The sequence below is a fragment of the Lactuca saligna genome, chromosome 5 (genome assembly GCF_052625555.1).
Source record: "Lactuca saligna cultivar CGN05327 chromosome 5, ASM5262555v1, whole genome shotgun sequence".
Lineage (NCBI taxonomy): Eukaryota > Viridiplantae > Streptophyta > Magnoliopsida > Asterales > Asteraceae > Lactuca > Lactuca saligna.
In genome coordinates this window covers 15,404,385-15,426,643 of record NC_136421.1, presented here as the reverse complement: position 1 = coordinate 15,426,643, position 22,259 = coordinate 15,404,385, and the positions used below count along the sequence as shown (strand labels likewise).

At 34.9% G+C, this 22,259-nt stretch overlaps 3 protein-coding genes across 4 annotated transcripts; 2 read left to right on the top strand and 1 right to left on the bottom strand.

Annotated features, from left to right (window-relative positions):
- The first annotated feature begins 1,016 nt into the window (after positions 1-1,016).
- LOC145046918 (transcription factor ICE1-like) lies at positions 1,017-3,313 on the top strand. The gene is made up of 4 exons (XM_078995182.1): positions 1,017-2,150; positions 2,332-2,589; positions 2,672-2,842; positions 2,918-3,313. Exons 1-4 carry the CDS (start codon positions 1,122-1,124, stop codon positions 2,999-3,001), a joined length of 1,542 nt encoding a protein of 513 aa, XP_078851308.1. The 5' UTR covers positions 1,017-1,121; the 3' UTR covers positions 3,002-3,313.
- A 4,349-nt stretch (positions 3,314-7,662) lies between these two features.
- LOC145046917 (auxin response factor 2B-like) lies at positions 7,663-11,993 on the bottom strand. 2 transcript variants are annotated; one of them, XM_078995180.1, is made up of 13 exons: positions 11,466-11,993; positions 11,262-11,377; positions 10,990-11,085; positions 10,807-10,863; positions 10,573-10,728; positions 10,395-10,479; positions 10,228-10,318; positions 9,973-10,137; positions 9,773-9,892; positions 8,647-9,697; positions 8,370-8,560; positions 8,107-8,290; positions 7,663-8,025 (listed from the first exon to the last, which is right to left on the bottom strand). In XM_078995180.1, exons 1-12 carry the CDS (start codon positions 11,587-11,589, stop codon positions 8,137-8,139), a joined length of 2,406 nt encoding a protein of 801 aa, XP_078851306.1. In that variant the 5' UTR covers positions 11,590-11,993; the 3' UTR covers positions 7,663-8,025; positions 8,107-8,136. The 2 variants fall into 2 exon arrangements, with proteins under 2 accessions (XP_078851306.1, XP_078851307.1); XM_078995181.1 differs by having other exon boundaries at positions 11,493-11,993.
- Positions 11,994-13,638: 1,645 nt separating this feature from the next.
- LOC145045081 (uncharacterized) lies at positions 13,639-14,061 on the top strand. The gene has a single exon (XM_078993430.1). It carries the CDS (start codon positions 13,639-13,641, stop codon positions 14,059-14,061), a length of 423 nt encoding a protein of 140 aa, XP_078849556.1.
- Positions 14,062-22,259: the final 8,198 nt, after the last annotated feature.

Genomic DNA, 22,259 nt, shown 5'->3' with positions numbered 1-22,259 from the left:
GATGAAAGTAGCTATATCTACCATAAAAGTCCCATAAATGCTTCCTAACTTCGAACGCCAAGGTTTACTCTACTAAAGCTTCATATTCTCGGCTCTCTGAACCTAGAATGGTCCAGATCTATCTCACCAAAAAGCTCAAGATAGCTCTTCCTCTCACTCTACACACTCAAGCTCGCTAGGGTTCTCACTTATGGGAAAGGTAGTGGTAATTGAAGGCCAAATATGGCTCGGGCCCAAAGATTTAGGGTTTCTACCAACAGCGCAGACTTGTCGAGTCGCCTCACCGACTTGTTGAGTCCATTCATTAATCCGAGTCATCAGTCGCGACCTTACTCGACGAGTTAAGGCGTCAACTCGCCGAGTCTCTCTTCTTAACTCAAAAGAAAAATACTTAAATTATGATACCTGGAAATCCGGATGTTGCATTTTGTTTTTTTATTTCATAGATTTCTTCATCAACAAATGTTGCTACAATTAAACAAAAATAAATAATTTTGCTAAAACATAATACAATAGTAAGTTTGTTCACATTTAATCATTGAACTTTTTGAGGGAAACAAACATTCGATTTTGTTCACATTTAGTCACTAAACTTTTTTTCGTTATCTATTTGCCACTAAACTATTGAAACTGTTCACATTTTACCTTTATGACCGGTAACAGCCGGTCATAAGGGTAAAATGTGAACAGTTTCAATAGTTTAATGACAAATAGATAACAAAAAAAAGTTTAGTGACTAAATGTGATAAAAAATCGAAAGTTCGTTACCTTTTCAAATCATTATCCCTTTTATAAATGATATTCAACCTTTTTTTTAAAGTTTTAAAAAAACTGATTATCCAAAAAAGAATAATCATAAAAGGTGTCATTTTCCCTTGTTTGGAGGCTCAAAAGCCAAACACAAAGCTTCTACCAAAAAACAAACAGAAAAAGACAGAGTACTTTATGCATTATAACTTGTACACTTTCGAAGCACCAGCTCAGTTTGTAATCATAGCACCGCAAAGTAACGTTTTTTCTTTTTCGAGCTTGTCTTTTTGCGTCTTACAACAATATAAATCCACTCCCCTTTCCATCGTCTTCTCCAATCCCATTCTCTCTCTGAAACCACCAACTTCGAGATGCTTTCAAGAGTTAATAGTGTTGTTTGGATGGATGATGAGAGAGGGAATCAAACAAACCAAAAAAATGAAGAGAATCATGAAATCAATTCTATTTCTACATTTAAATCAATGCTAGAAGCTGAAGAAGAAAATAACAACAATTGGTTCTTGCAGCAGCAGAGTAATCTTCTGTTGCAACCAGTTGATTCTTCATCGTCATGTTCACCGACTTCTGCTTTTCAAAACCTCGACCCAAATCAGGTTCATTTCTTTTTACCTCCAAGACCCTCAATTTCTTCGATTTTGAACCCAATTTCAAACAACCCGTTAGATGAAACCTTTGATCTTGGTTGTGGGAATGGAATTCTACCTGGGTTTTGTGATTTAGGGGGACAAACCCAAATGGGTGTTTCGAGTTTGAACTCAGATCCTCAATTTTCGACTACTCACTTGCTTCAATTGGCCGGAAATGGATTCGGGACGCCGGTGTTTCCATCTTTGGAAGATGGGTTAACAGGAACTTCGTTGGGTTTGAACCGGTCGAAATTGCTTAAACCTTTGGATAGTTTTGCTTCGGCCGGAGCTCCACCGACTTTATTTCAAAAAAGAGCTGCCCTGAGAAGAAATTTGAGTGATATCAACACCACTATCGACGGCGATGGTGGAGGAGCTGGACTGGGAAGAAGTTTAAGTGACGTCAACACCGCCGGCGGTGGTGGTAGTGATGGGATGAATGAGAAGAAGAGGAAGAGCAGCAATGGCAGTTGGGATGATGTGGATAACCTGAGTTTGGATGGCTCCGGTTTGAATTACGATTCCGATGATATCACGATGAACACCACCACAAATTTTGAAGAAAATGGGATCAAAATTAACGGTGGGAATAGCTCTAATCCAAACAGTACTGTCACTGGCGGCATCGGGAGCAATCAAAAGGGGAAGAAGAAAGGGTTGCCGGCGAAGAATTTAATGGCGGAAAGACGTCGGAGAAAGAAGCTAAACGACCGGCTTTACATGCTCAGATCTGTAGTCCCCAAAATCAGCAAGGTGAGAATCAAGAATTCCCTCTTTGTTTCACATATCTTTCTCGTGCATGTTCAGAATTATTATCCGACATTTTTTAAAACTTTAAAGATGGAATCTTGATGAAACCCCATGAAAGAAAAACCTCTAATTAAGAAGATTTTTTCAAATTATTCATGAAACGCCATTAATGTTCTTGTTTCAGATGGACAGAGCTTCAATTCTTGGAGATGCGATAGAGTACCTGAAAGAGCTTCTTCAGAAGATCAACGACCTTAACTATGAACTCGAATCAACCCCATCAACCTCATCATTGACACCCACCACCACCATAACCACCCCCGGCAGCGGCACCCCCACCGGTTTCTACCCTCTAACCCCAACTCCGACCAGTCTCCCTTCAAGAATCAAGGAAGAACTTTGCCCCACCGCGATCCCTAGCCCAACTGGCCAACCTGCAAGAGTACTAATCCCAGTTTCCCTTTACTTTTACAAAATTATGATGAATCACTTGTTAAAATGTTGATTTTTTGCGGTGGTTTTAGGTTGAAGTGAGACAGAGAGAAGGAAGAGCAGTGAATATCCATATGTTTTGCAGTAGGAGGCCTGGTTTGCTTCTATCAACCATGAGAGCTCTTGATAATCTTGGTTTAGACATTCAACAAGCTGTCATAAGTTGCTTCAATGGCTTCGCTCTTGATGTTTTTCGAGCTGAGGTATATTTCATTTTATCTTTCATTTCTTTTACTTGATCCGTTTTTGTTGTTTTATGGTGTGTTTCCTGAATTTAGCAATGCAAAGAAGGTCAAGATGTTCATCCTGATCAAGTGAAAGCAGTGCTGCTGGAGTCCGCTGGTTACCATGGCGTCGCTTGAGTGGTTTAGAGATTTGAGATTTGGGTTGTTTGGTTTTAGTTTAAAAAGTTGTAGCTTTTCATATGAAGGTTGTTTTTGTTCAGTCCTTAGATCTAGTCAGATAGATAGGCGTGCTGAAGTTAGCTAAATTTGCAAAATGTTGCTAGGCATTTTATGTTATTTTGTTTGATCATTGTGTTTCTTGGAGTTTTTTTATTTTATATTTCATATCTGATTGATGTTTGTGTGTGGACTGGAGTGTTAGGTTTCCAACAACAATAAAGACACAATTAAAGATGCAAATAAAACAAAGATTTACATTGTTTTATACCATTAAGCTAATTCTGTTACGTTCATTTACGAACTAATTGAAATATAATTTACAATTACATCAAGTGTTTTTACATTGAGCTAGGTATTTAATTTTGACCATAAATATACCAAAATATTAGATTTCAGCCACAAAAATGCACATAGGTTGGGTCCCTAGAATTTTTTCTTCCAACGTTTGGTTGCAGTAGCAGCGATCAGGAACTGGTTTTCTAGCCAAAAACCAAATTAAAACCGTAGATTTATCTTTATATATAGTTATATATACAATGTACCTTAGTAATCTGGCTGCGGAAAAATCAAAGATTATTAAGACCCCATAAGATTTGTGGTTTCTTTCCTCAGGTAAATTGTTAGAACTTCATTTTGTTCAAATCCTAATAAGTCTTCACAATTTTAATGTTTAATATTCATAGAAATAAGTGTCCAAAATATTTTTATCAATGTAAAAAAAAGTTGGCTTATTGTCCCGCCAAAAACAAATATGTGTGTATGTTCCAAATAGACAACTTCATGTAAAAAAATAACTAATTTTAAGTACCTATTGCTTCTATAAACATCTTCGTTGTTACAGAAGAGGTTGATCGATTATAACACTTATACTCTGTCAAATTATTGTCTCAAATAACATGAACAAGGCAAAGTTATGTGTTTTTGCAATCTCTAATTAGCATAATTTCTCGGATTACCACAAGTCTTAATTCACGTAACCCCATACAATAGGTGCGGATTACATATTACAAAAAGCAGGGGCGAAATCAAATTTTTAATATGGTTGGGGGCTTACATTGTAATAAGTAAGGTGTAACTTAAATCACAATTGAGGTTCTTCGTTTCTCTTGTATGTTCTTTTTTGAATTTACTATAAATAAAACAATTCTTTGTCTTTCTTTTCCATACGTTAAGCTAACTTGATAATTATATAAATTAAAATTTTAAACTAAAAGGTAAACTTTGATAGTATTGTATAAATTGAAAGGGGTCAAAGGAACAAATATTGATTTATTGCATCCAAATGTAGGGCGTATATAATTATCAAGTTAGCTTAACATATGGAAAAGACAAAGAATTTTAATTTATAAACTAAAAGGTAAACTTTGATAGTATTTGTTCCTTTGACCCTACATTTGGATGCAATAAATCAATAATTATATAAAAGGTATTTAATATAAAGAGATGAGAAACTACAGCTACCATTTATATAAAAGGTATCTTCTTCTTTTTTGTACATAGTAAAGCAACTAACTTGTTTTAACTGTTTAAATTACACAAATATTACCGGTTAATATATGTTTTAACCGGTAACTCAAAGGGAAAATGACTTAGGAGGGTAACTACCTCTTATCCGTGTTCACATATTGACAACTTCTTATTTTTTGTACATAAGAAAGCAACTAACTTGTTTTAACATTGTAACATCCCAAAAATCATGAACAAAAGTTTCGTTTTTAATTTAATACTAAAACCATAATTGTCAAACCATTAAATTAATACTTCGGCATCGGGCCCCGCCCGACATCAGGCCCCGTGTGGCATCAAGCCCCACTCGGTATACAGATCTGTCTCTCTTAGGCCCCGCCCACTAAACACAAGCAATCATATAACATGCTAACACATAAAGAAACATACTCTACCGTATCCCTGTCCTAAGAAACATACTCTGCTAATAATGAGATACGGAACTTCGTCCTTACTCAACTAGTTCCAGCCATGGCTTCAGCAGTGCAAGGTGAGTCTCCTCACTGTGTGAATTGGTCTAAGGCCATAATGTTAGCTCATGTAGTCTATGAGTAGGAAGACCCGGGGGTTAGCCCTAGGCATTGTATGCTAGTATGTTATTCTAGACCAAGGTCCGATGTCGGGCGGGTGCCCGAGGAATGTTTGCATGTTAGATTATACTTGTTGTCTGTGTGATACTTGTATGTGCCTGGTAAGGACGTGAGTGTGGGCGAGGTCCCATATCTCATCACTAGCTGAGTATGGACGATGTTCTGTATCTCATTATTAGCAGAGTATGTTTCTTAGGACAGGGATATAGTAGAGTATGTTTCTTTATGTGTTAGCATGTTATATGATTGTATGTGTTTAGCGGGCGAGGCCTAAGAGAGACAAACCTGTATACCGAGCGAGGCTCGATGCCAGGCAGGGCCTCATGTCGGGCGGGGCCCGATGTCGGAGTATTTAATTAATGGTTTGACAATTATGGTTTTAGTATTAAATTAAAAACGAAATTTTTGGTCATGATTTTTGGGGTGTTATATTGTTAAAACAAATTAGTTGCTTTCTTATGTACAAAAAATAAGAAGTTGCCAACATGTGAACACGGATAAGAGGTAGTTACCCTCCTAAGTCATTTTCCCTTTGAATTACCTGTTAAAACATGTATTAGCCGGTAATATTGGTGTAATTTAAACTGTTAAACCAAGTTAATTGCTTTATTAAATACAAAAAAGAAGAAGTTGTCAATATGTGAACACGGATAAAAAGTAGTTACCCTCCTAAGTCATTTTCCCTTAATAGAAAGAGATGAGAAAGTTGTGTGGAGTTTGTTAATTAGAAGACTCAATTTATAGAGCTTGTGCTTGTAATATATTCTAACTTTGCGAGATCTTTTATGAGGTCCAAGTATAATAGTTGAGAAGATACAATTTAACTATATTTGGTTGCGGGACCGGCCTACACAAATGAAACAGTGTCTCCATAACCAGGTATTATTTTGTCTTTGGTATCTAGGGGTGAGCAAGCCGGTTTTTTTTTCCAAACCGAACCGATTTTCTATTCGTAAATAGTAAAACCAGTTCGGTTCAAACCGGTTCCTTCATTATTAAACTCGAACCTATCTAAAACGGTTACACCGGTTTGATCGGTTTTACTACAGGTTCTAAACCGGTTCACGGGTATTAAACCGGTTTCAATATCTAAAATCTCGAACGGGTTCAAACTGGGGGTTTGGTTCTTGAATCGGTTCGGTTCATAGTGGACCGGTTTATGGTGAACCGGTTTACCGGTTCAGTGACCGGTCGGATCCTGAACCGGTTTTTTTTTGTGAGCCTATTGGTAACTTTACCGGAGGCTATAGTCATGGTAGTCCTTTTATTCAACTATCTCAACCATTTTCGAGCACCTCATAGTATTTTTGGGACGTCAAAACAGTTGACCATTTCTGTATGATTTTGTTTCTGTGTATTACCCCTTCCATTGGTTTCAAAGATAAAAATCCTTAATCGGACAATAAATTGACCACCCTTGTAAATCGGTGAATTCAATTTGATTATTCCTTCTAATTATTAATCATTTCAATCAAAAATTGTTTTAGTATGACTCATCAAACAGATAGATTGAATATAAAGAATTAGAAATTCGCTAATTACCTTTTGTTGGAACTTATTGACAAACCTTGTACATCACTAAACTAGCAGCGGTGGGTTTTTAAGGCCTGATATTTAAATAAAGAAATGATTTTGCGATACTCGCCATTTGGATCCTAAATACTAAAACATGGTCATTTTAGTTTCATCTAAGTATCTAACCATACTTCTAATTCTATACCCCACTAAAACAAATAAGATCGTCTTAGTAAATAGTTGATTCGGTCAAATATTTAGAGCGCCGTAGGCCCAATAGCTATTTTCTTTAGTCGACTCCAGGTCAAACTCCATAATAATAGTCAAAACTCAACAATTGGGTTAAAACAGTTCACAGGTCCTTGAAAAGATATTTTTCAAGTTTCCACAATCGCCTTTTCCCTTTTCCCTTTTTTTCCTTTTCAACAACCTATACTGCTTTCCCAACAGGAATGTTCCTAACCTGGTCACACGCAACGCAACAACCGTTGATTTATTTTTATCATATGTCCAATATTCCCAGACCAATACGTCGTTGTACTTGCAGTTGTTTGTGAAAGGAATCTCCAAAGCCGTGTTCTACTCTAGAAGGGGTTCCAATAATCACAATTCACAATACATAACATATGTTTTATTGTTAAGTAGGGTCCCACCCCACCAATTATGTATATAATTGTAAGACCTTAATCCCATAAAACTATGGCAGTAGACGAAGGTGGTTCCGTAACTAAACCACATAAACACTCATGTTCACATGCTTTACATTTTTGTTGATATTTTATACCACTTATCAAAAGTTTCAATTTACAAACACTTTCAAAAATTATTTTACAACATTTTTTAACTAAATATATATCTAGTTAGAACAACAATTACGAAGGCTACAAAGTTCCAACATTTTTGTTCTTGGATACAAGATAAGCATACAAAGTCGAAACACAACTTGATGGAAAATTTATGGCTAAATAACACGCGTGAAATAAGATTTGAGAATGTAGGCTATAGCTATAAGCCAAATCGAGTCTTTCATTGACATATACTTGTTACATGCATGCAAGTGGGAAAACAGACTCTGTACAGGGTAAAACGACTTGAGACCGAAAAGCATTACACCATGTTCTGTTCTCAAACATCGTTATATTATATTATATATATATGTTTACGTGTATCATATATTATATATAGAGGAGCTAACATAGCAATATATATATATATATTATAGCTCCAGTTGTCCAAAATTGAAAATATTATATTACCAAGACTCAACGTCATCATTCGGGAAGTTGGAAGGAGTAGAATCTTGATGCAACTCGAATATTTATTTCAGTTGTTCCCAATACCACTACTCCCTAATTCACCTACAACATCGACCTGTAAAATCCATAACCATGTGTATCAATCAATATCAACGCCATTTTTATAATAATAAAAAAATAGTATGCAAAACATTACCTAATTTATATAATATATGAATTAGAGCACTTATGCGTTTTCGATTTTCCTTGTGTCTTTTTCGTCCATGCCTTCTGCTACCGATGAATTGTCTTCGTCTCTTGAATTTAAAGTCCCCGGATTCATTCTCTGAACCTCTTCTCTGGTGTAGATGAAGATCTTCCTAACCATCCCACAGAATTCCCTGACATTGATAAAAATAATAATAATAAGAACATCAACATAACAAAAAGCCAATCAGTTAGTAATTCACAGTTACTTACTGCCATGGATCATCTCCAACAAGCATCATGTCACCTTCATCATCTGTATACACAACCAGCCAGTTCTTGTTGCGTGTCTTTAGTTCACCATTGAATTCAAATATAACGTCCAGCTCAGCAATCAGTTCATCGTAGTCGTTAAATTTAGTAAGATCCACTGATCTCCCAAGAGCAATCCCTTGTTTGTGAACCTGACAAATTATTCTCAAGTCGGTCAAAACACTGACAAGATTTTATCAGAGGGTGAGATGGTAATTTCACACAAACATACAAATACCTTTGTACAACTCCTTGTAGAAACAGAAACACCTTGGAGTTTCGCTTGCTGGAAATGTTGGTATTCTTTATCTTGCTCTTTAGATGGATTACTATCGTTGACTTTCAAACGCTTGGATTGATCAGAATCAAATATGTGGTACTGATGTGTTGCTGCTGCATCTGCTGATATGTTTCTGTTACCAGCAAGTGGCACCCCAAATATTTTACAGTTTCCATCTTTTGGTTTCTGTTGAACAGATAACTTTGGAATCACATTCACATCACTGGAATGAGAAGGCATCTGGAGATACGAAGTAAGAGATGGCGGAGGCATCACCCACTTACCAGCCTGCTCTCCGTTTCCCCTTTGACTATGTTGACCGGAATACTCGTCAAAAGCACTAAACCTAACATCTCGGCTTTGATATGAAATTTCATTGCTTTTCATGCCACCACCCAACAAGCTGAGGGATAAACCGGATGGCATAATGGACCATGGATTTGAATGTAAGTTGAATTTTGATTCGTTAGGTGTAGGTGTAGGTGTAGTAGACAATTCGTTTGTAGACCCGAAACCTGATAACAGATCTGTGAAAGATGACTCTGGAGTTCTCCCAACTGATAAAATTCTATCTGACCCATGATGCCGTTTTTCATCATCTACTACAGAAGGTGTCCACTGGATTAACCTATCACATGAATCTGATTCGTTGCTATCCACAAAAGTGGGTCTCAAGGTCGATAATTCTTGACCTTGCAAGACCCTTGAGAATGCGTTTGCGGTTGCAGGTGAAGGGTCTGCTGTCACCATTTTTGATGGACCTTCTCGGGTGAGAACAGAGGAATCAGGGGATGAAGGCAACATGGTTGACCGAGGTCTCTTTTGTCTGTGGATTGGAAGTGGATTGATTGCAGGAGGAACAAGAGCAGGTTCTATTTTCCATGGTGAAACTCTTTCTGGACGTGGGATTGTACAGCTTTCATCCCATCTTACCTTCAAGTATCTCCATTTTGAATCTGGCCATCTTTGTTGCTCACGTTCTTCAATCCCAACAATAGTTCCAGTAAATCTACAACAAATTATTATGTTAAAAAGATAAAACCAAGACATGTAGTCAAGAAACTGTTGAGGAAAATCAATCTACCTTTGCTCTGGAGCCTCTTCGCCTTCGAACCTCATGTTAAATCTCATTCCGATAGAATAATTGTTCTTGACAGATTCCATGTATTGATCGAAGGGAACAATGAACTCTGATGGACTAGTCCTGTGAGATTTTAATTGTGAAACTGTTAATATCATAAAATGGGATGAATAAAAGATAGATAACGAAATCGTTAAAAGTACCTAGGTTTGTAATAAACTGTGAACATTGTTCCAGTTTGAATGGCATGCCAGGCTGTTGCAAGGACTCCAAGATGCATGCTGTGGCTGGATATGACAGATGAAGGTATGTTTGGTTGTTGTCTCATTGCACGTCTTACTCCTACACGAAGTTCACCATTCTCGCCTCTGTAAATTTTATTCACAAATATTAGTCGAGAAATCAAGTGTATGTATGAAAAGGATGAAAAACAACAAGTTTATGATTTTGACTTTGACCTTAGAAATATAAAAGCATCCCCAGCTACAAGCCTTTTTGAACTAACAAATACACTCCAACCACTTTGAAGCAGATGCCTTCGGGGTTGACCTGCCGTTTGATTTAACAAACAATTATCAAGAAACATGAAACGACACAATCTGCTGATTTTGGAGAAGATTTTTACCTCGGAATATGTGCCTGAAACGCCATTCACTTCCATGTAAATCCTTAGCCACCAATTCCTGTGTTGGGGGTTGCCTTGACATGTCCTGTCAAAAACAAAACAAAAGAAAAGAAAACACCGATCAGAAATATTACAGATGAAGTAACTGGAAACGATTGGTTTAAAGTAAGATCCTAACCAATGGAGGAAGGCATTCATCAGCATGACGTCTGAGAACTGAAAATCCACCATGAGTGCTAGTATCTGAAGCAGTCAGCGTCTTGCAAAAAGAATGCACACGAAACTGTGATTCTGGTGGTGGTGGTGGTTCCTTCTTGACGACATTTTCGTCTTGCTGTCGTCACATAAATTTAGTAAGAAGAATAGAGGTTGTTAAATAAAGGAGCTTCGTTACAAATCTTGAAAGACTCACATTAGGTTCAGGCATCAGAGTAATTTGCGCGAACACCTCATCCGTGTCTGGCTCTGCCTATACGCACATGCATCGATGAAAAAAAAATTAATTAAACCAACACACATCAGCTAAAGCGAAGAAAAAAACCCTCTAAAGAAACACAAAAATTAACGGAAAGTTCAACATCTTCAATAATTGTACCTTCAACTGGACGTTAACGACTCGGCAAAGTATCTTGGCCGGAAGGTTATACACCGGCATCTGTTGGTCCGCCACCTGATTTGTCGACGCCTCAACCTGATGGAAATAATCAAGGAAAACTCCTTAAAAGTCATCAAGAGAAACAGAATCATAGATATGAACCTTCTGAAAACCCTAATTTAGAAAGTGGTGTTTAACAAGACGGCTTCATAGATTAACACAATAGATATGAAATAACCAAACTAGATTTACAAAATGATTCAAAATTAAACCTGTTCGATGTGTCCTTGAGGGAAATAGAACACTAGTTCGTTCTCGCGAGGCACGGTGACAAGCGGACCCGCACATGCTCGCCATAGATCCTTATAAAGAGCTATGTCCGCATCAGCTACACAAGAAAACAGAGAAATACAATCAGCTACACAGAAATTAAACCCCAAAACACTTGACCGTAAATAAAACTCGCCGGAAAGTACCTTTACCGGGACCGGAGGCAGCCATACCATTTCTCGTGTCAGTAACTCCGTCATTTCTATCACTAAAACAAGACGAAGAAAACGTGTCTCTGTTGCCTTTGCTTGAAACCTCAGAAGATGTCATTTTACTTGATGAAAGAGCTTCTTCAACACATCTAAATTTCCTTTACAACACAAAACCTTGAATCTCCACCTTCACAAGCTATAAATCAACTCAAATCACAACCAAAACAAGAGAAATCTTCAATCTAGCATCAAATTGAGCGAATTAACTCCACAAAACACCTTATCCCCCAAGCTATAACACAATCAACAAACTTTTCTGTCGTTAAATCCCACACAAACACAGCTGGTGAATCTTTTGTCTTCTGAAGAATCAACTAGCAATCTTTTAATCAGAATATAAAATCTCTTTTTCTGATGAAAGAAGATTTTGATGAATTTAGAGAGAGAGAGAGAGAGAGAGAGAGAGAGAGAGGAGGCTTTTGAAGAGACAGAGGGGTCAAAACTGCTAGTGCAAATGTGCAATCATTTCATTCGCGGGTCCTAATTCTAACACCACTGTGTTTGGCGACCGGCTATCTCCGGTTGCTCGGGCTTTCTGCCCGGTTTCATGCACCCAATTGAACAATAAACAATTTTGTTTTCTGGTTAATAATTGATGAAATATATGTAAAAATAATATAAAATGGAATTTAAAAAACTTTTATTTAGAAAACTAATTTTATAAATAATCGTTTCACGATTTATGTTACAGGTTTGTTGTTATAGAAGTGACTTTGTTATTAAGAAAAAAGAAAAGAGAAAACAATTATTAGTAACGTGTTTTTTGTTTAATAGTATGTCTCTTATGTGATTATAATTCATTTAGTATCTTTTATAGATATCAACTTAATATCGTTATTCAAGAGAAAATATATCAAGTGTATTTTCAAAACAAGAAAAATGAGTATAAAATCTATAAAATCTATAGTACAGTGTGCAAGACTTTTGTAGGTATGCATCTCCTATATTGTAACTCATGACATATCAAATCCGAGTATGTGCCCATCCATCAAAAAATTTACAGTAATATATTTTTGTACAAGTACAATATTAATTTAAAGTGTCTCTCCCTATTTAGGTTATTGCGTATTTCTAGAATGTGCAATTTTTTATATTTCCTACAATATATTAATGATGATCTTTCGTTTGACCTACTATCTTATCATTTATATTGTTTAAACAACCTATATAAGAAAAAAAATATTATAACCGCTTGGTTAAAAAGACAAATATGACATGATTAATATTGGAAAAATAAGTTGTAACTTTGAAAGTAATTATCTCGCTTATTAGATTTTTATTTTTTTCACTTATAGTATTTTTAAATTAGATCTGAAGCCAAAAGCAATTAGACCAAAAGGTGTTGATTTCAATTTGTGTGATTATTTAATTATGTTGCTAAGTTGCTTCAAAAAGAGTGTTTTACATCATTAATATAAAAAATTGTATGATACAGCTATAACTTTAGTTAAAATGTTAAACTATTGGATTTATTACGAATTATGAAAGATTGAAATGTAAAATATGTAAACTAAAAGGGGGGCAGATGGATACATCCAAAAAACAACTCTCCCTTATAGTATGTATCAAAAGTTGAGGGGGGCTGAGTGTCGGTTAAAAAAATATTTAAACCGGCCAATAACAGTGACCCCCGCTTTCCCGACCGTAGTGCTGTGTACCCTTGGATGGACCGGGTGTGCAACTTGGACAAATATGTGCAATAAATTAATTGGTCAATGGGAAACGCCTTTCGATATACTTTTTTGTAGTGATATATATATATATATATATATATATATATATATATATATATATATATATATATATATATATATATATATATATATATATATATATATATATATTAATGGAACTTATTTTATACCGTTTAGATTATCTAGGAATCTGTGTAGTATTTATCTTTTATATGGATGATAATTATCTTTTCCTTGAAGTGAGTTAGGTTTGTTATCTTTGTTTGGGTCACGTATAAAAGGTCATTCCCCTGTAACTTTTATGAGATAGATAAAACAATTGATAAGCTCCTTGATTCATCTCTTCCACTGTCAATTTTATTATGGTATCAGAGCGTACGATCTAGAAGAAACCCTAAAATCCGTCATAGATCATGGCGGGAGACAAACCGACAGGTTCAGGAAAAGAAACCAGTGGGGAGACGATTGATGTCAACTCGCCATACTATATTCACCCGTCTGATTATCCCAAACAGATGCAAGTGAATGATGTCTTGAACGATCACAATTACAACGAATGGAAACAAGAGATGACCAATTTCTTGTTGGCGAAAAACAAGATGGGACTAATCGACGGAACCATCGAGAAACCAGGAGCTGAATCACCGATGTCTCTTGCATGGGTGAGGGCTGACGCTATGATAAAAGGGTGGCTGACGACTGCAATGGAGCGAGAAATAAGGACTAGTGTGAGGTATGCGAAGACCTCGTCGGAAATATGGAGAGATTTGGAGGAACGTTTCGAGAAGGAGGGAGCCCCACGAGCATACGAGCTTAAGCAGACCCAAACGCCATAAGACAAGGAGGTACGACTGTTTCTAATTACTATACCAAGTTGAGATCAATTTGGGATGAGTTGCAACTCGTTCTCCCGACTCCTCGTTGTGCCTGTGAAGGATGTAAATGCAATATTGGAAAACTGTTGAACGACCTGAAAGAAAAGGAAAGGACATATGACTTTCTTATGGGTCTGGATGACGATTTTTAAGTGATTCGTACCCAGATCTTAGCGATGAAACCCACACCCCCGTTAAGCATTGTTTACCACCTTCTCGCTGAAGATGAGCAGCAACGAGCAATAACAACAGGGTCAAAGAGGCCGAATGCCGAAGCGACTGCATTTCAAGTTAATCACTCAAACCGCAAGGTTGCTCAACAAAATCAAGAGAGGCAGCAATATCAGTCATCACAGTCATCACGACAGCCTTCTGACAAAGGAACTTCAAAATATCAAAAATCAGAAAATGATAAAAAGCAGTATTGTACCTTTTGTTCGAAAGAAGGACATAACAGAGATGGGTGTTTTAAGATAATCGGCTATCCCGACTGGTGGCCCGGAAAGAAAGACAAACCACGAACCAAGGCAGCATGTGTTGAGCTTGGGCCTAGCCCCATCGCAGGTTTGACTGACGAGCAATATCACTTGTTCGTGAACCATTTTAAGGAGGAAAACGTTGTGGGCAGTAAAAACACTCAACCAATGGCACATATGGCAGGTAAAATTGATTCTAATTGCGAATGGGTTGTGGATTCAGGTGCTACTGAACACATCACCCATCGAATCGATTTTTTAGAAAATGTCACTAAAAACCCGAAAGAGACACCTGTTGTCATTCCTAATGGTGAAAAGGTGTCTGTTGAGGGAGAAGGTATTCATTTTTTGTCGGGTGGTATTAAAATAAATCGTGTTTTACACGTTCCAGATTTCAATTATAACCTTTTGTCGGTTGGGAGACTTACAAATAGCCTAAATTGTGCCGTTACTTTTTTTCCACGATTTTTTGTGATACAGGATCTGTCAACGAAGCACTTGATTGGTGCGGATAACTTTTCAGAAGGGTTGTACCGGATGGGGGAGGCAAAGAAGCATCAAGCTCTTATGGTCAACTTTGAAGTTTGGCACAAGAGACTTGGACATCCCTCAAATAAGAATATTTCTACTTTAGATTTTATTAAAGATGTCTCAAATAAGACTACGAATTGTGATGCCTGTTACAAAGCAAAACACACAAGACTACCTTTTCCACTTAGTACAATAAAGACGATTTCTTGTTTCGAATTAATTCATTGTGATTTGTGGGGAAAATATAGAACTCCTTCGTTGAATAAAGCTTTTTACTTTTTAACCATAGTGGATGATTTTAGTCGTTCAGTGTGGACTTTTCTTCTTAAACACAAAGATAAAGCTAGTACATGTCTAATAGACTTCTGCAGAATGATCAAAACCCAGTTTAATAAACAAATAAAACGCATACGTTGCGACAACGGGGGAGAATTTGTATCTAATGCCATGCGAGAATTTTATGCAAAGGAAGGGATGGTTCTTGAAACGTCGTGCCCTTACACTCCACAACAAAATGGAGTTGTGGAGCGTAAACATCGTCATCTTCTCGAGACGGCGCGAGCTCTCAGGTTTGAGGCAAATTTACCAAAGCATTTTTGGGGAGAGTGTATTTTAACTGCTACTTTTGTCCTCAATAGAATGCCATCAAAGGTCTTGAATGGGTTGACACCTTATGAGATTCTTTATGGTCAAAAGCCTAGCTATGATAATATGCGAGTATTTGGATGTTTAGCATATTATCGTAGCACAGAAACTGGCGGAGATAAGTTCGAGCCTCGTGGGAGACCGGGAATATTTGTGGGGTATTTACAGGGTGTTAAGGGCTATAAGATTTATGATTTGGAAAGCCATAAAATCATTATATCTAGAGACGTTCGTTTTTTGGAGGATACATTTCCCATGAGCAATTTAGATTATGATGTGGAGTCTGAAGAATGTACTTTTGAAGCAGGCTGCAGGATGCATGAACCCAGCCCGACATACAACAGCGGTCCCATTGTGGAGGAACCAGCGGATCAACATGTGGGCATTATGCCTTCGCTGGAGTCAATGCACGATCCCGATACAGCGCCCTCAGCCCATAATACTCCATCAGTCCAAGATACCTCTCAAGCCCATGATAACGAAAATGACACAGAGTTAAATATTGAAAGTTCTGTCTGCCCAGATAGAACGGCTCGCCCCGACAGAATCAAAAATCCACCAGCTCGGTTCAAGGATTACAACGTGACACTGCCCCCATCCATTAACCACTCACAAAGTACTCCCACTCAAGTCGCTTCCACAGTACATCCTCTCACTAACTATGTTTCATATGAAAAATTTTCTAACTCTCATAAAGCTTTTCTAGTGGCCATTGTGGCACACAATGAGCCCAAAACTTTCAAACAGGCTTCTCGTGATCCAGAATGGAGAATGGCCATGCACAAAGAAATAAAAGCTCTTGAGTTGAATGATACGTGGGCGGTAACATATTTACCAAAAGGTAAGCGCGCCATAGATTCCAAATGGGTGTACAAAATCAAGTACAAGCCTAACGGAGAAGTTGAAAGGTACAAAGCAAGGCTCGTGGCTAAGGGCTATACACAAATGGAAGGAGTAGATTTTCACGACACTTTCGCACCTGTGGCTAAATTGGTTACAGTCCGTGTCCTTTTAACAATTTCCATCAAGAATGATTGGATAATTAATCAGCTAGATGTGAATAATGCCTTTCTACACGGAGACCTTGAGGAAGAGGTTTATATGAAAATGCCTCAAGGGTTCGGATAGAAAAATGACAACCGAGTTTGCAGACTCAAAAAGTCCATATATGGACTCAAACAAGCCTCTAGAAATTGGTTCTACAAGTTTACCGCTGCTTTACAAATTCTTGGTTTCGCTCCATCTCATGCGGATCCTTCGTTGTTCATCTTCAAAAGTGGAACTATTTTTGTTGCAGCTTTGATCTATGTTGATGATGTCATTGTTGTGGGCAATGATAGTAGAAAAATTGAAGAAACGAAACGATATCTTGATGAACAGTTTAGTATTAAGGATCTTGGAGATCTTAAATACTTTCTTGGCATCGAAGTGGCTCGAACAAAAGAAGGTCTTGTCCTAAGTCAACGCAAGTATTCTATCGATATTCTTGAGGATGCAGGTTTACTTGGTTATCGTCCTAGCCGGTTCCCTATGGAACAACATTTAAAATTAGATAAAGGTGATGAAGAAGAACGTGTGGATGTAGGCAGGTATAGGCGTTTGGTTGGACGATTACTTTATTTACAAGCTACTCGCCCAGACCTTTCTCATTCAGTGAGCATACTCAGTCAATTTGTTTCTGACCCACGACAAAGTCATTGGGATGCTGCCATGCGTGTGCTACGTTATCTGAAGTTTACGTTGGGGCAGGGAATTCTTCTATCTAAAGAAGAGGGAAATGATATCATGGCTTATAGTGATTCGGACTGGCTGGGATGTCCGTTCTCGAGGAGGTCAAGAACGGGTTATTTATTGTTACTGGGTGGCGCTCCTGTTTCTTGGAAGTCGAAGAAACAGTCTGTGGTATCTCGTTCGTCTGCAGAGGCTGAATACCGAGCTATGGCCACCACCGTTAGTGAAGTGTTGTGGATGCGATGGTTGTTGTCTGAGCTTGGATTTCCTGTTCTTTCACCTACCAAGCTTTTCTGTGACAATCAGTCAGCTCGCCACATTGCTCATAATCCAGTTTTCCATGAGCGTACCAAACATGTGGAAATGGATTGCTACTTTGTTCGAGAAAGAGTCGAGTCTAAAGAGATTGAACCAGTTGCCATTCATACAACAAATCAGTTAGCAGACCTTCTTACTAAACCACTTGGATCTGAAAGACTTCAAGCCTTGGCTGTCAAGTTGCGCATTCGTAATCTACATGCTCCAACTTGAGGGGGAGTAATGGAACTTATTTTATACCGTTTAGATTATCTAGGAATCTGTGTAGTATTTATCTTTTATATGGATGATAATTATCTTTTCCTTGAAGTGAGTTAGGTTTGTTATCTTTGTTTGGGTCACGTATAAAAGGTCATTCCCCTGTAACTTTTATGAGATAGATAAAACAATTGATAAGCTCCTTGATTCATCTCTTCCACTGTCAATTTTATTATATATATATATATATATATATATATATATATATATATATATATATATATATATATATATATATAGGTTCAAATGCAAATAAACAATTATTGTGTGGTTGTAGAGATTAATATCGACCAACCATTTGAAAAACTTAGATAATAATAAAAATGTAATCTTAACTAATTAATTTTGGTAATTAAAGAATTAACATGCCAATTCTTCTAATTTAGGCAGATTAATTTAAAACCCTAGGCACCAGAACACGTCGACAACTACTCGGTTTCTTCCTTCTCCTTGTCAATCGGCGCCTAGTACTTATAATCGGACAATCAAGAATATTTGATATTATATTTTATTCTCCGGTGACTCAACAATTCCCCATTAGAGGCCACATCTATGACTAAATGGTTGGGAGGTATTATTGATTTCTTTATCATCGTAGGAAGTTATGAAGATTTTTAATTTGTTCTCTATGGAATGCTTATTCAGAAGTGTTAGCATGTATTTGGGGCTCTTTTTTTTTTTTTTTTTTGTTATAAAGTGATTAAGATTCTTGATTTCTTTCACATACAATCTCCCCCTAAAACAAGTGATTTCTTTCTTTCATGGCAACGATGATTTCTTTTTTTAAAAACAATAAAACAAGTGAATCTTATTTGTTTTTATTTGTACTCCATAGATAAGAGGATCATTGTCACATTTGCAGGAATGATTGTATTTGACTCAAGAATAAATTATAATCTTTTAGTGTTTACTATATTCGGTTAGAATTTATAATTTTATTTTTTTTAGGATGCATTGAATTCATAATTTTCATGACGATTGTATTTTTTGATTCATTTACTATTTGTGTTTTTAAATTACAATTTAAATGAATTCTATATCATTCTTGTAGGATGCCTCTAATTCCATGTTCTTAGCTTATTATTCTTGTGGCAGTCAATCTGACATACTTTGATTTTATTGAAGTTATTCTTAAGGAATGTTATGATCAAGGGCATGAAGCTAATAGGAGATAAATTATGTGTGAAGGGGGACGTGATGATCAAATGCCTAAAAGTTGGGTGATGAAGTGTGGGATCGGGATGAACAATGGTTACCGATCTTCCACAAAGAAAACAATGTTCATCGTCTTATTCTTTTAGAATATATATATATATATATATATATATATATATATATATATATATATATATATATATATAATAATCATATTTTTTTTTAGAATTTACCAAATTTATTCTTTTACAATGCATCATCAACATATTTGTATCTTTTTTCATGTATTTTACTTCAAGAATGTATTTTAAGTTCATTATCACAAAAGTGTTATCACTATTGTAATATTACCATTTTAACATTGGAATGATATGTTATTGTTTTCGTTTTAAGAAAATTATTTAAAATTATTTATTATTTACTTTGATATTCTCAGAGAATATCATTCTAACAGAACGTAATTCTTACGTAATAAAATCGAACTAGATTATAGCCCGCATTAAACGCGGGAAACGCATAAAAAACATATAATCGTTTATAGATATTGTATAATGATTATAAAAAAAAAATATATGACTATTGGTATTATTGAAATATGTAGAAAATACATTGAAAACGATATATATATATATAATCATTGAAAGATCTTTTTGTAGACATCATTTTTTGTTTTATTAGTTGAACGATTTTCCTCGTGTTATATAGTTATGATATATATATATATATATATATATATATATATATATATATATATATATATATATATATATATTTATAAGCATTTTAATTAGACGTTCATTGCATACTAATGTTACCTAATTTAAACATATATTGACAATTAATATACCGTTTTTTCTATTGTATTAAATATTAACAACTATTTTATTTATTCAAATAAAGTTATGTAATATAATTTATAAAATGTTAAATGTTATATAGATTTAATTTTAGTATATCATCAATGGAGATTCTTTTCTAAATCATGATTGGTTTATTTTAAATTGATTATAAATATAAATTGCTAGCTTTTATGTTTGTTCTTATTTATTTAGTGTTCGCAAAAATTTTGCATTAGTTTTGGCGCAACTTTGAATAATTTTAGTATATCATCAATTTAATTTGATATATCTGTCAATTATATGAAATATCAAATAATGACATTTCATTACTATTGTGATAATTTAGTTTATATATTGTATTTTCACTAATCTTAACGGTCTTATTTTTTGTAATAACCGTAACGCTTTTATTAAATGTACTTTTTACAAATCTCCTAATATCTTATAATTTTAATCTTACTTTATAATTTTTTATAACTATGTTATTTTCAAGATTGATTGTTTTAATAGTGTTTTTTTTTTTAGTGTATTCAATTTTATATTTCATTGTACAACGTTATCGTTTGTATGTATTCTGAAATTTCACTTTAAAAATGTTTAATGTTTACACCTTGATATAAATTTTTTTAATAAACTCATGTAATAAGTATGGAATATATATCTCATTTAATTAACATTCACTTCCTTTATTATATCAAATTTCTCATTAAACGGATATACTTTTGGAAAATAATAATTATAATAGGGCAACATTATCTAAAACGTAAATGTTTGATATACTTTTGGAGAAAAAAAATCAGGGATCATTAAAAAATATTTATATAAATAAAATACAAATTTAAATTTGTTGAAATTATGGATGAAATTACTGATGAAAATTTATTTTGTAAGGAATTGTATTTTGTAAGGTATAATAATATTACAAAATTTGAAATATCTATATTTGTTGTGTAAATTAATAAATTTTATTGTTACTATACGAAGATAAAAAAGTAGGTTGATATGATATATAAAAACATAATAATTTCAATGATATTTTAAAATGATGCAAAATTAGCCGGACTCTTATGACATAAAAATTAAAAAAAAAAATCATAATCATCTCTAATATATAAAAGTAACATTTTCGTAATTAATATGAGTTCCTAGGATAGTTAATTTTTGTTTTGTTAAAGGTACCTAATACCTTTTCATGTTTATTTGAAAAGTTTCAGAAAAGTAGTTAACTGATTTCATGTAATTTGTGACAAACAAAATCGAAATATATGAATACATACATTTGATATAGGAACAAAAAATGATCGAAAAAAATATAAAAAGCGAAAAAAGGTACTGACCTTCTAGCGCACAAGAGCGAATGTTGATAGCAGAGAATGATGATGGAAGTTATAAGCAATATTAACGATGTTGTAGGAGAAGGTTTGAAGAAAAGAATCGATTGAAAATAAATGTGAGTCGTGGATTCAATGATGAATCGTATATGTATGTGATAATTTGAATATGATTTTTCGGTATTAATGATTTCCTAATAAAAAAAGATTTTATATTACTGGTTTACTAATATATACAGATTTATATTAATGGTTAATATTAAGGCCTTGATTGAAATGATTTGTTAGTAATATATTTTTAAAATTGATCATATTAAAATCTTCATAACTGAAAATTCAAGATGTAAAATATGGAAAGCTTTTATTGGAATTAAATACATTCCATTTCAATGAATGTAAGTTATTGATTGATGATTGGAAAACATTTATTAGAATTAAATACATTCCATATGGGGAAGATGATGTCAGCAATTTGATCTAAGGGTGGAAAAAATAAGATTGAAATACAATCAATGGTCAAGATTATTTAAGATGATGTCATAAAGTTTCTCTTTTAGTAATATTTAAGATATGATTAAAAATTACATTAGAATTGAAACCGAATTAATTAAAAAAAATAGATTTTTAAAATTAGGAGAATCAATAATCTCTTAAAATCCGAAAATTTCCTTCATTAAATACCGTTTAATTGACTTAAATGCCCTTTTAATAAATTTTGAGTGATTATAGGATACATGTTACCTCATTGTAATATCTAAACCCTCGTATCATAGCCACTCATTCTTTTCATCTATTGGTCCAGAATTGTTCTTACGATCACACAATATATGTCATCCACATTATAACCTAACCCTATATATATATATATATATATA

Coding starts and splice junctions, on each gene's coding strand:
- LOC145046918 (XM_078995182.1), top strand. CDS start 1,122: ATGCTTTCAAGAGTTAATAGTGTTGTTTGGATGGATGATGAGAGAGGG. Junction 2,590..2,671: donor CAACTGGCCAACCTGCAAGA/GTACTAATCCCA, acceptor CGGTGGTTTTAG/GTTGAAGTGAGACAGAGAGA. Junction 2,843..2,917: donor TTGATGTTTTTCGAGCTGAG/GTATATTTCATT, acceptor TCCTGAATTTAG/CAATGCAAAGAAGGTCAAGA.
- LOC145046917 (XM_078995180.1), bottom strand. CDS start 11,589: ATGACATCTTCTGAGGTTTCAAGCAAAGGCAACAGAGACACGTTTTCT. Junction 10,729..10,806: donor CTCTGATGCCTGAACCTAAT/GTGAGTCTTTCA, acceptor ATGTGACGACAG/CAAGACGAAAATGTCGTCAA. Junction 10,480..10,572: donor ATGAATGCCTTCCTCCATTG/GTTAGGATCTTA, acceptor TGTTTTTGACAG/GACATGTCAAGGCAACCCCC.
- LOC145045081 (XM_078993430.1), top strand. CDS start 13,639: ATGGCGGGAGACAAACCGACAGGTTCAGGAAAAGAAACCAGTGGGGAG.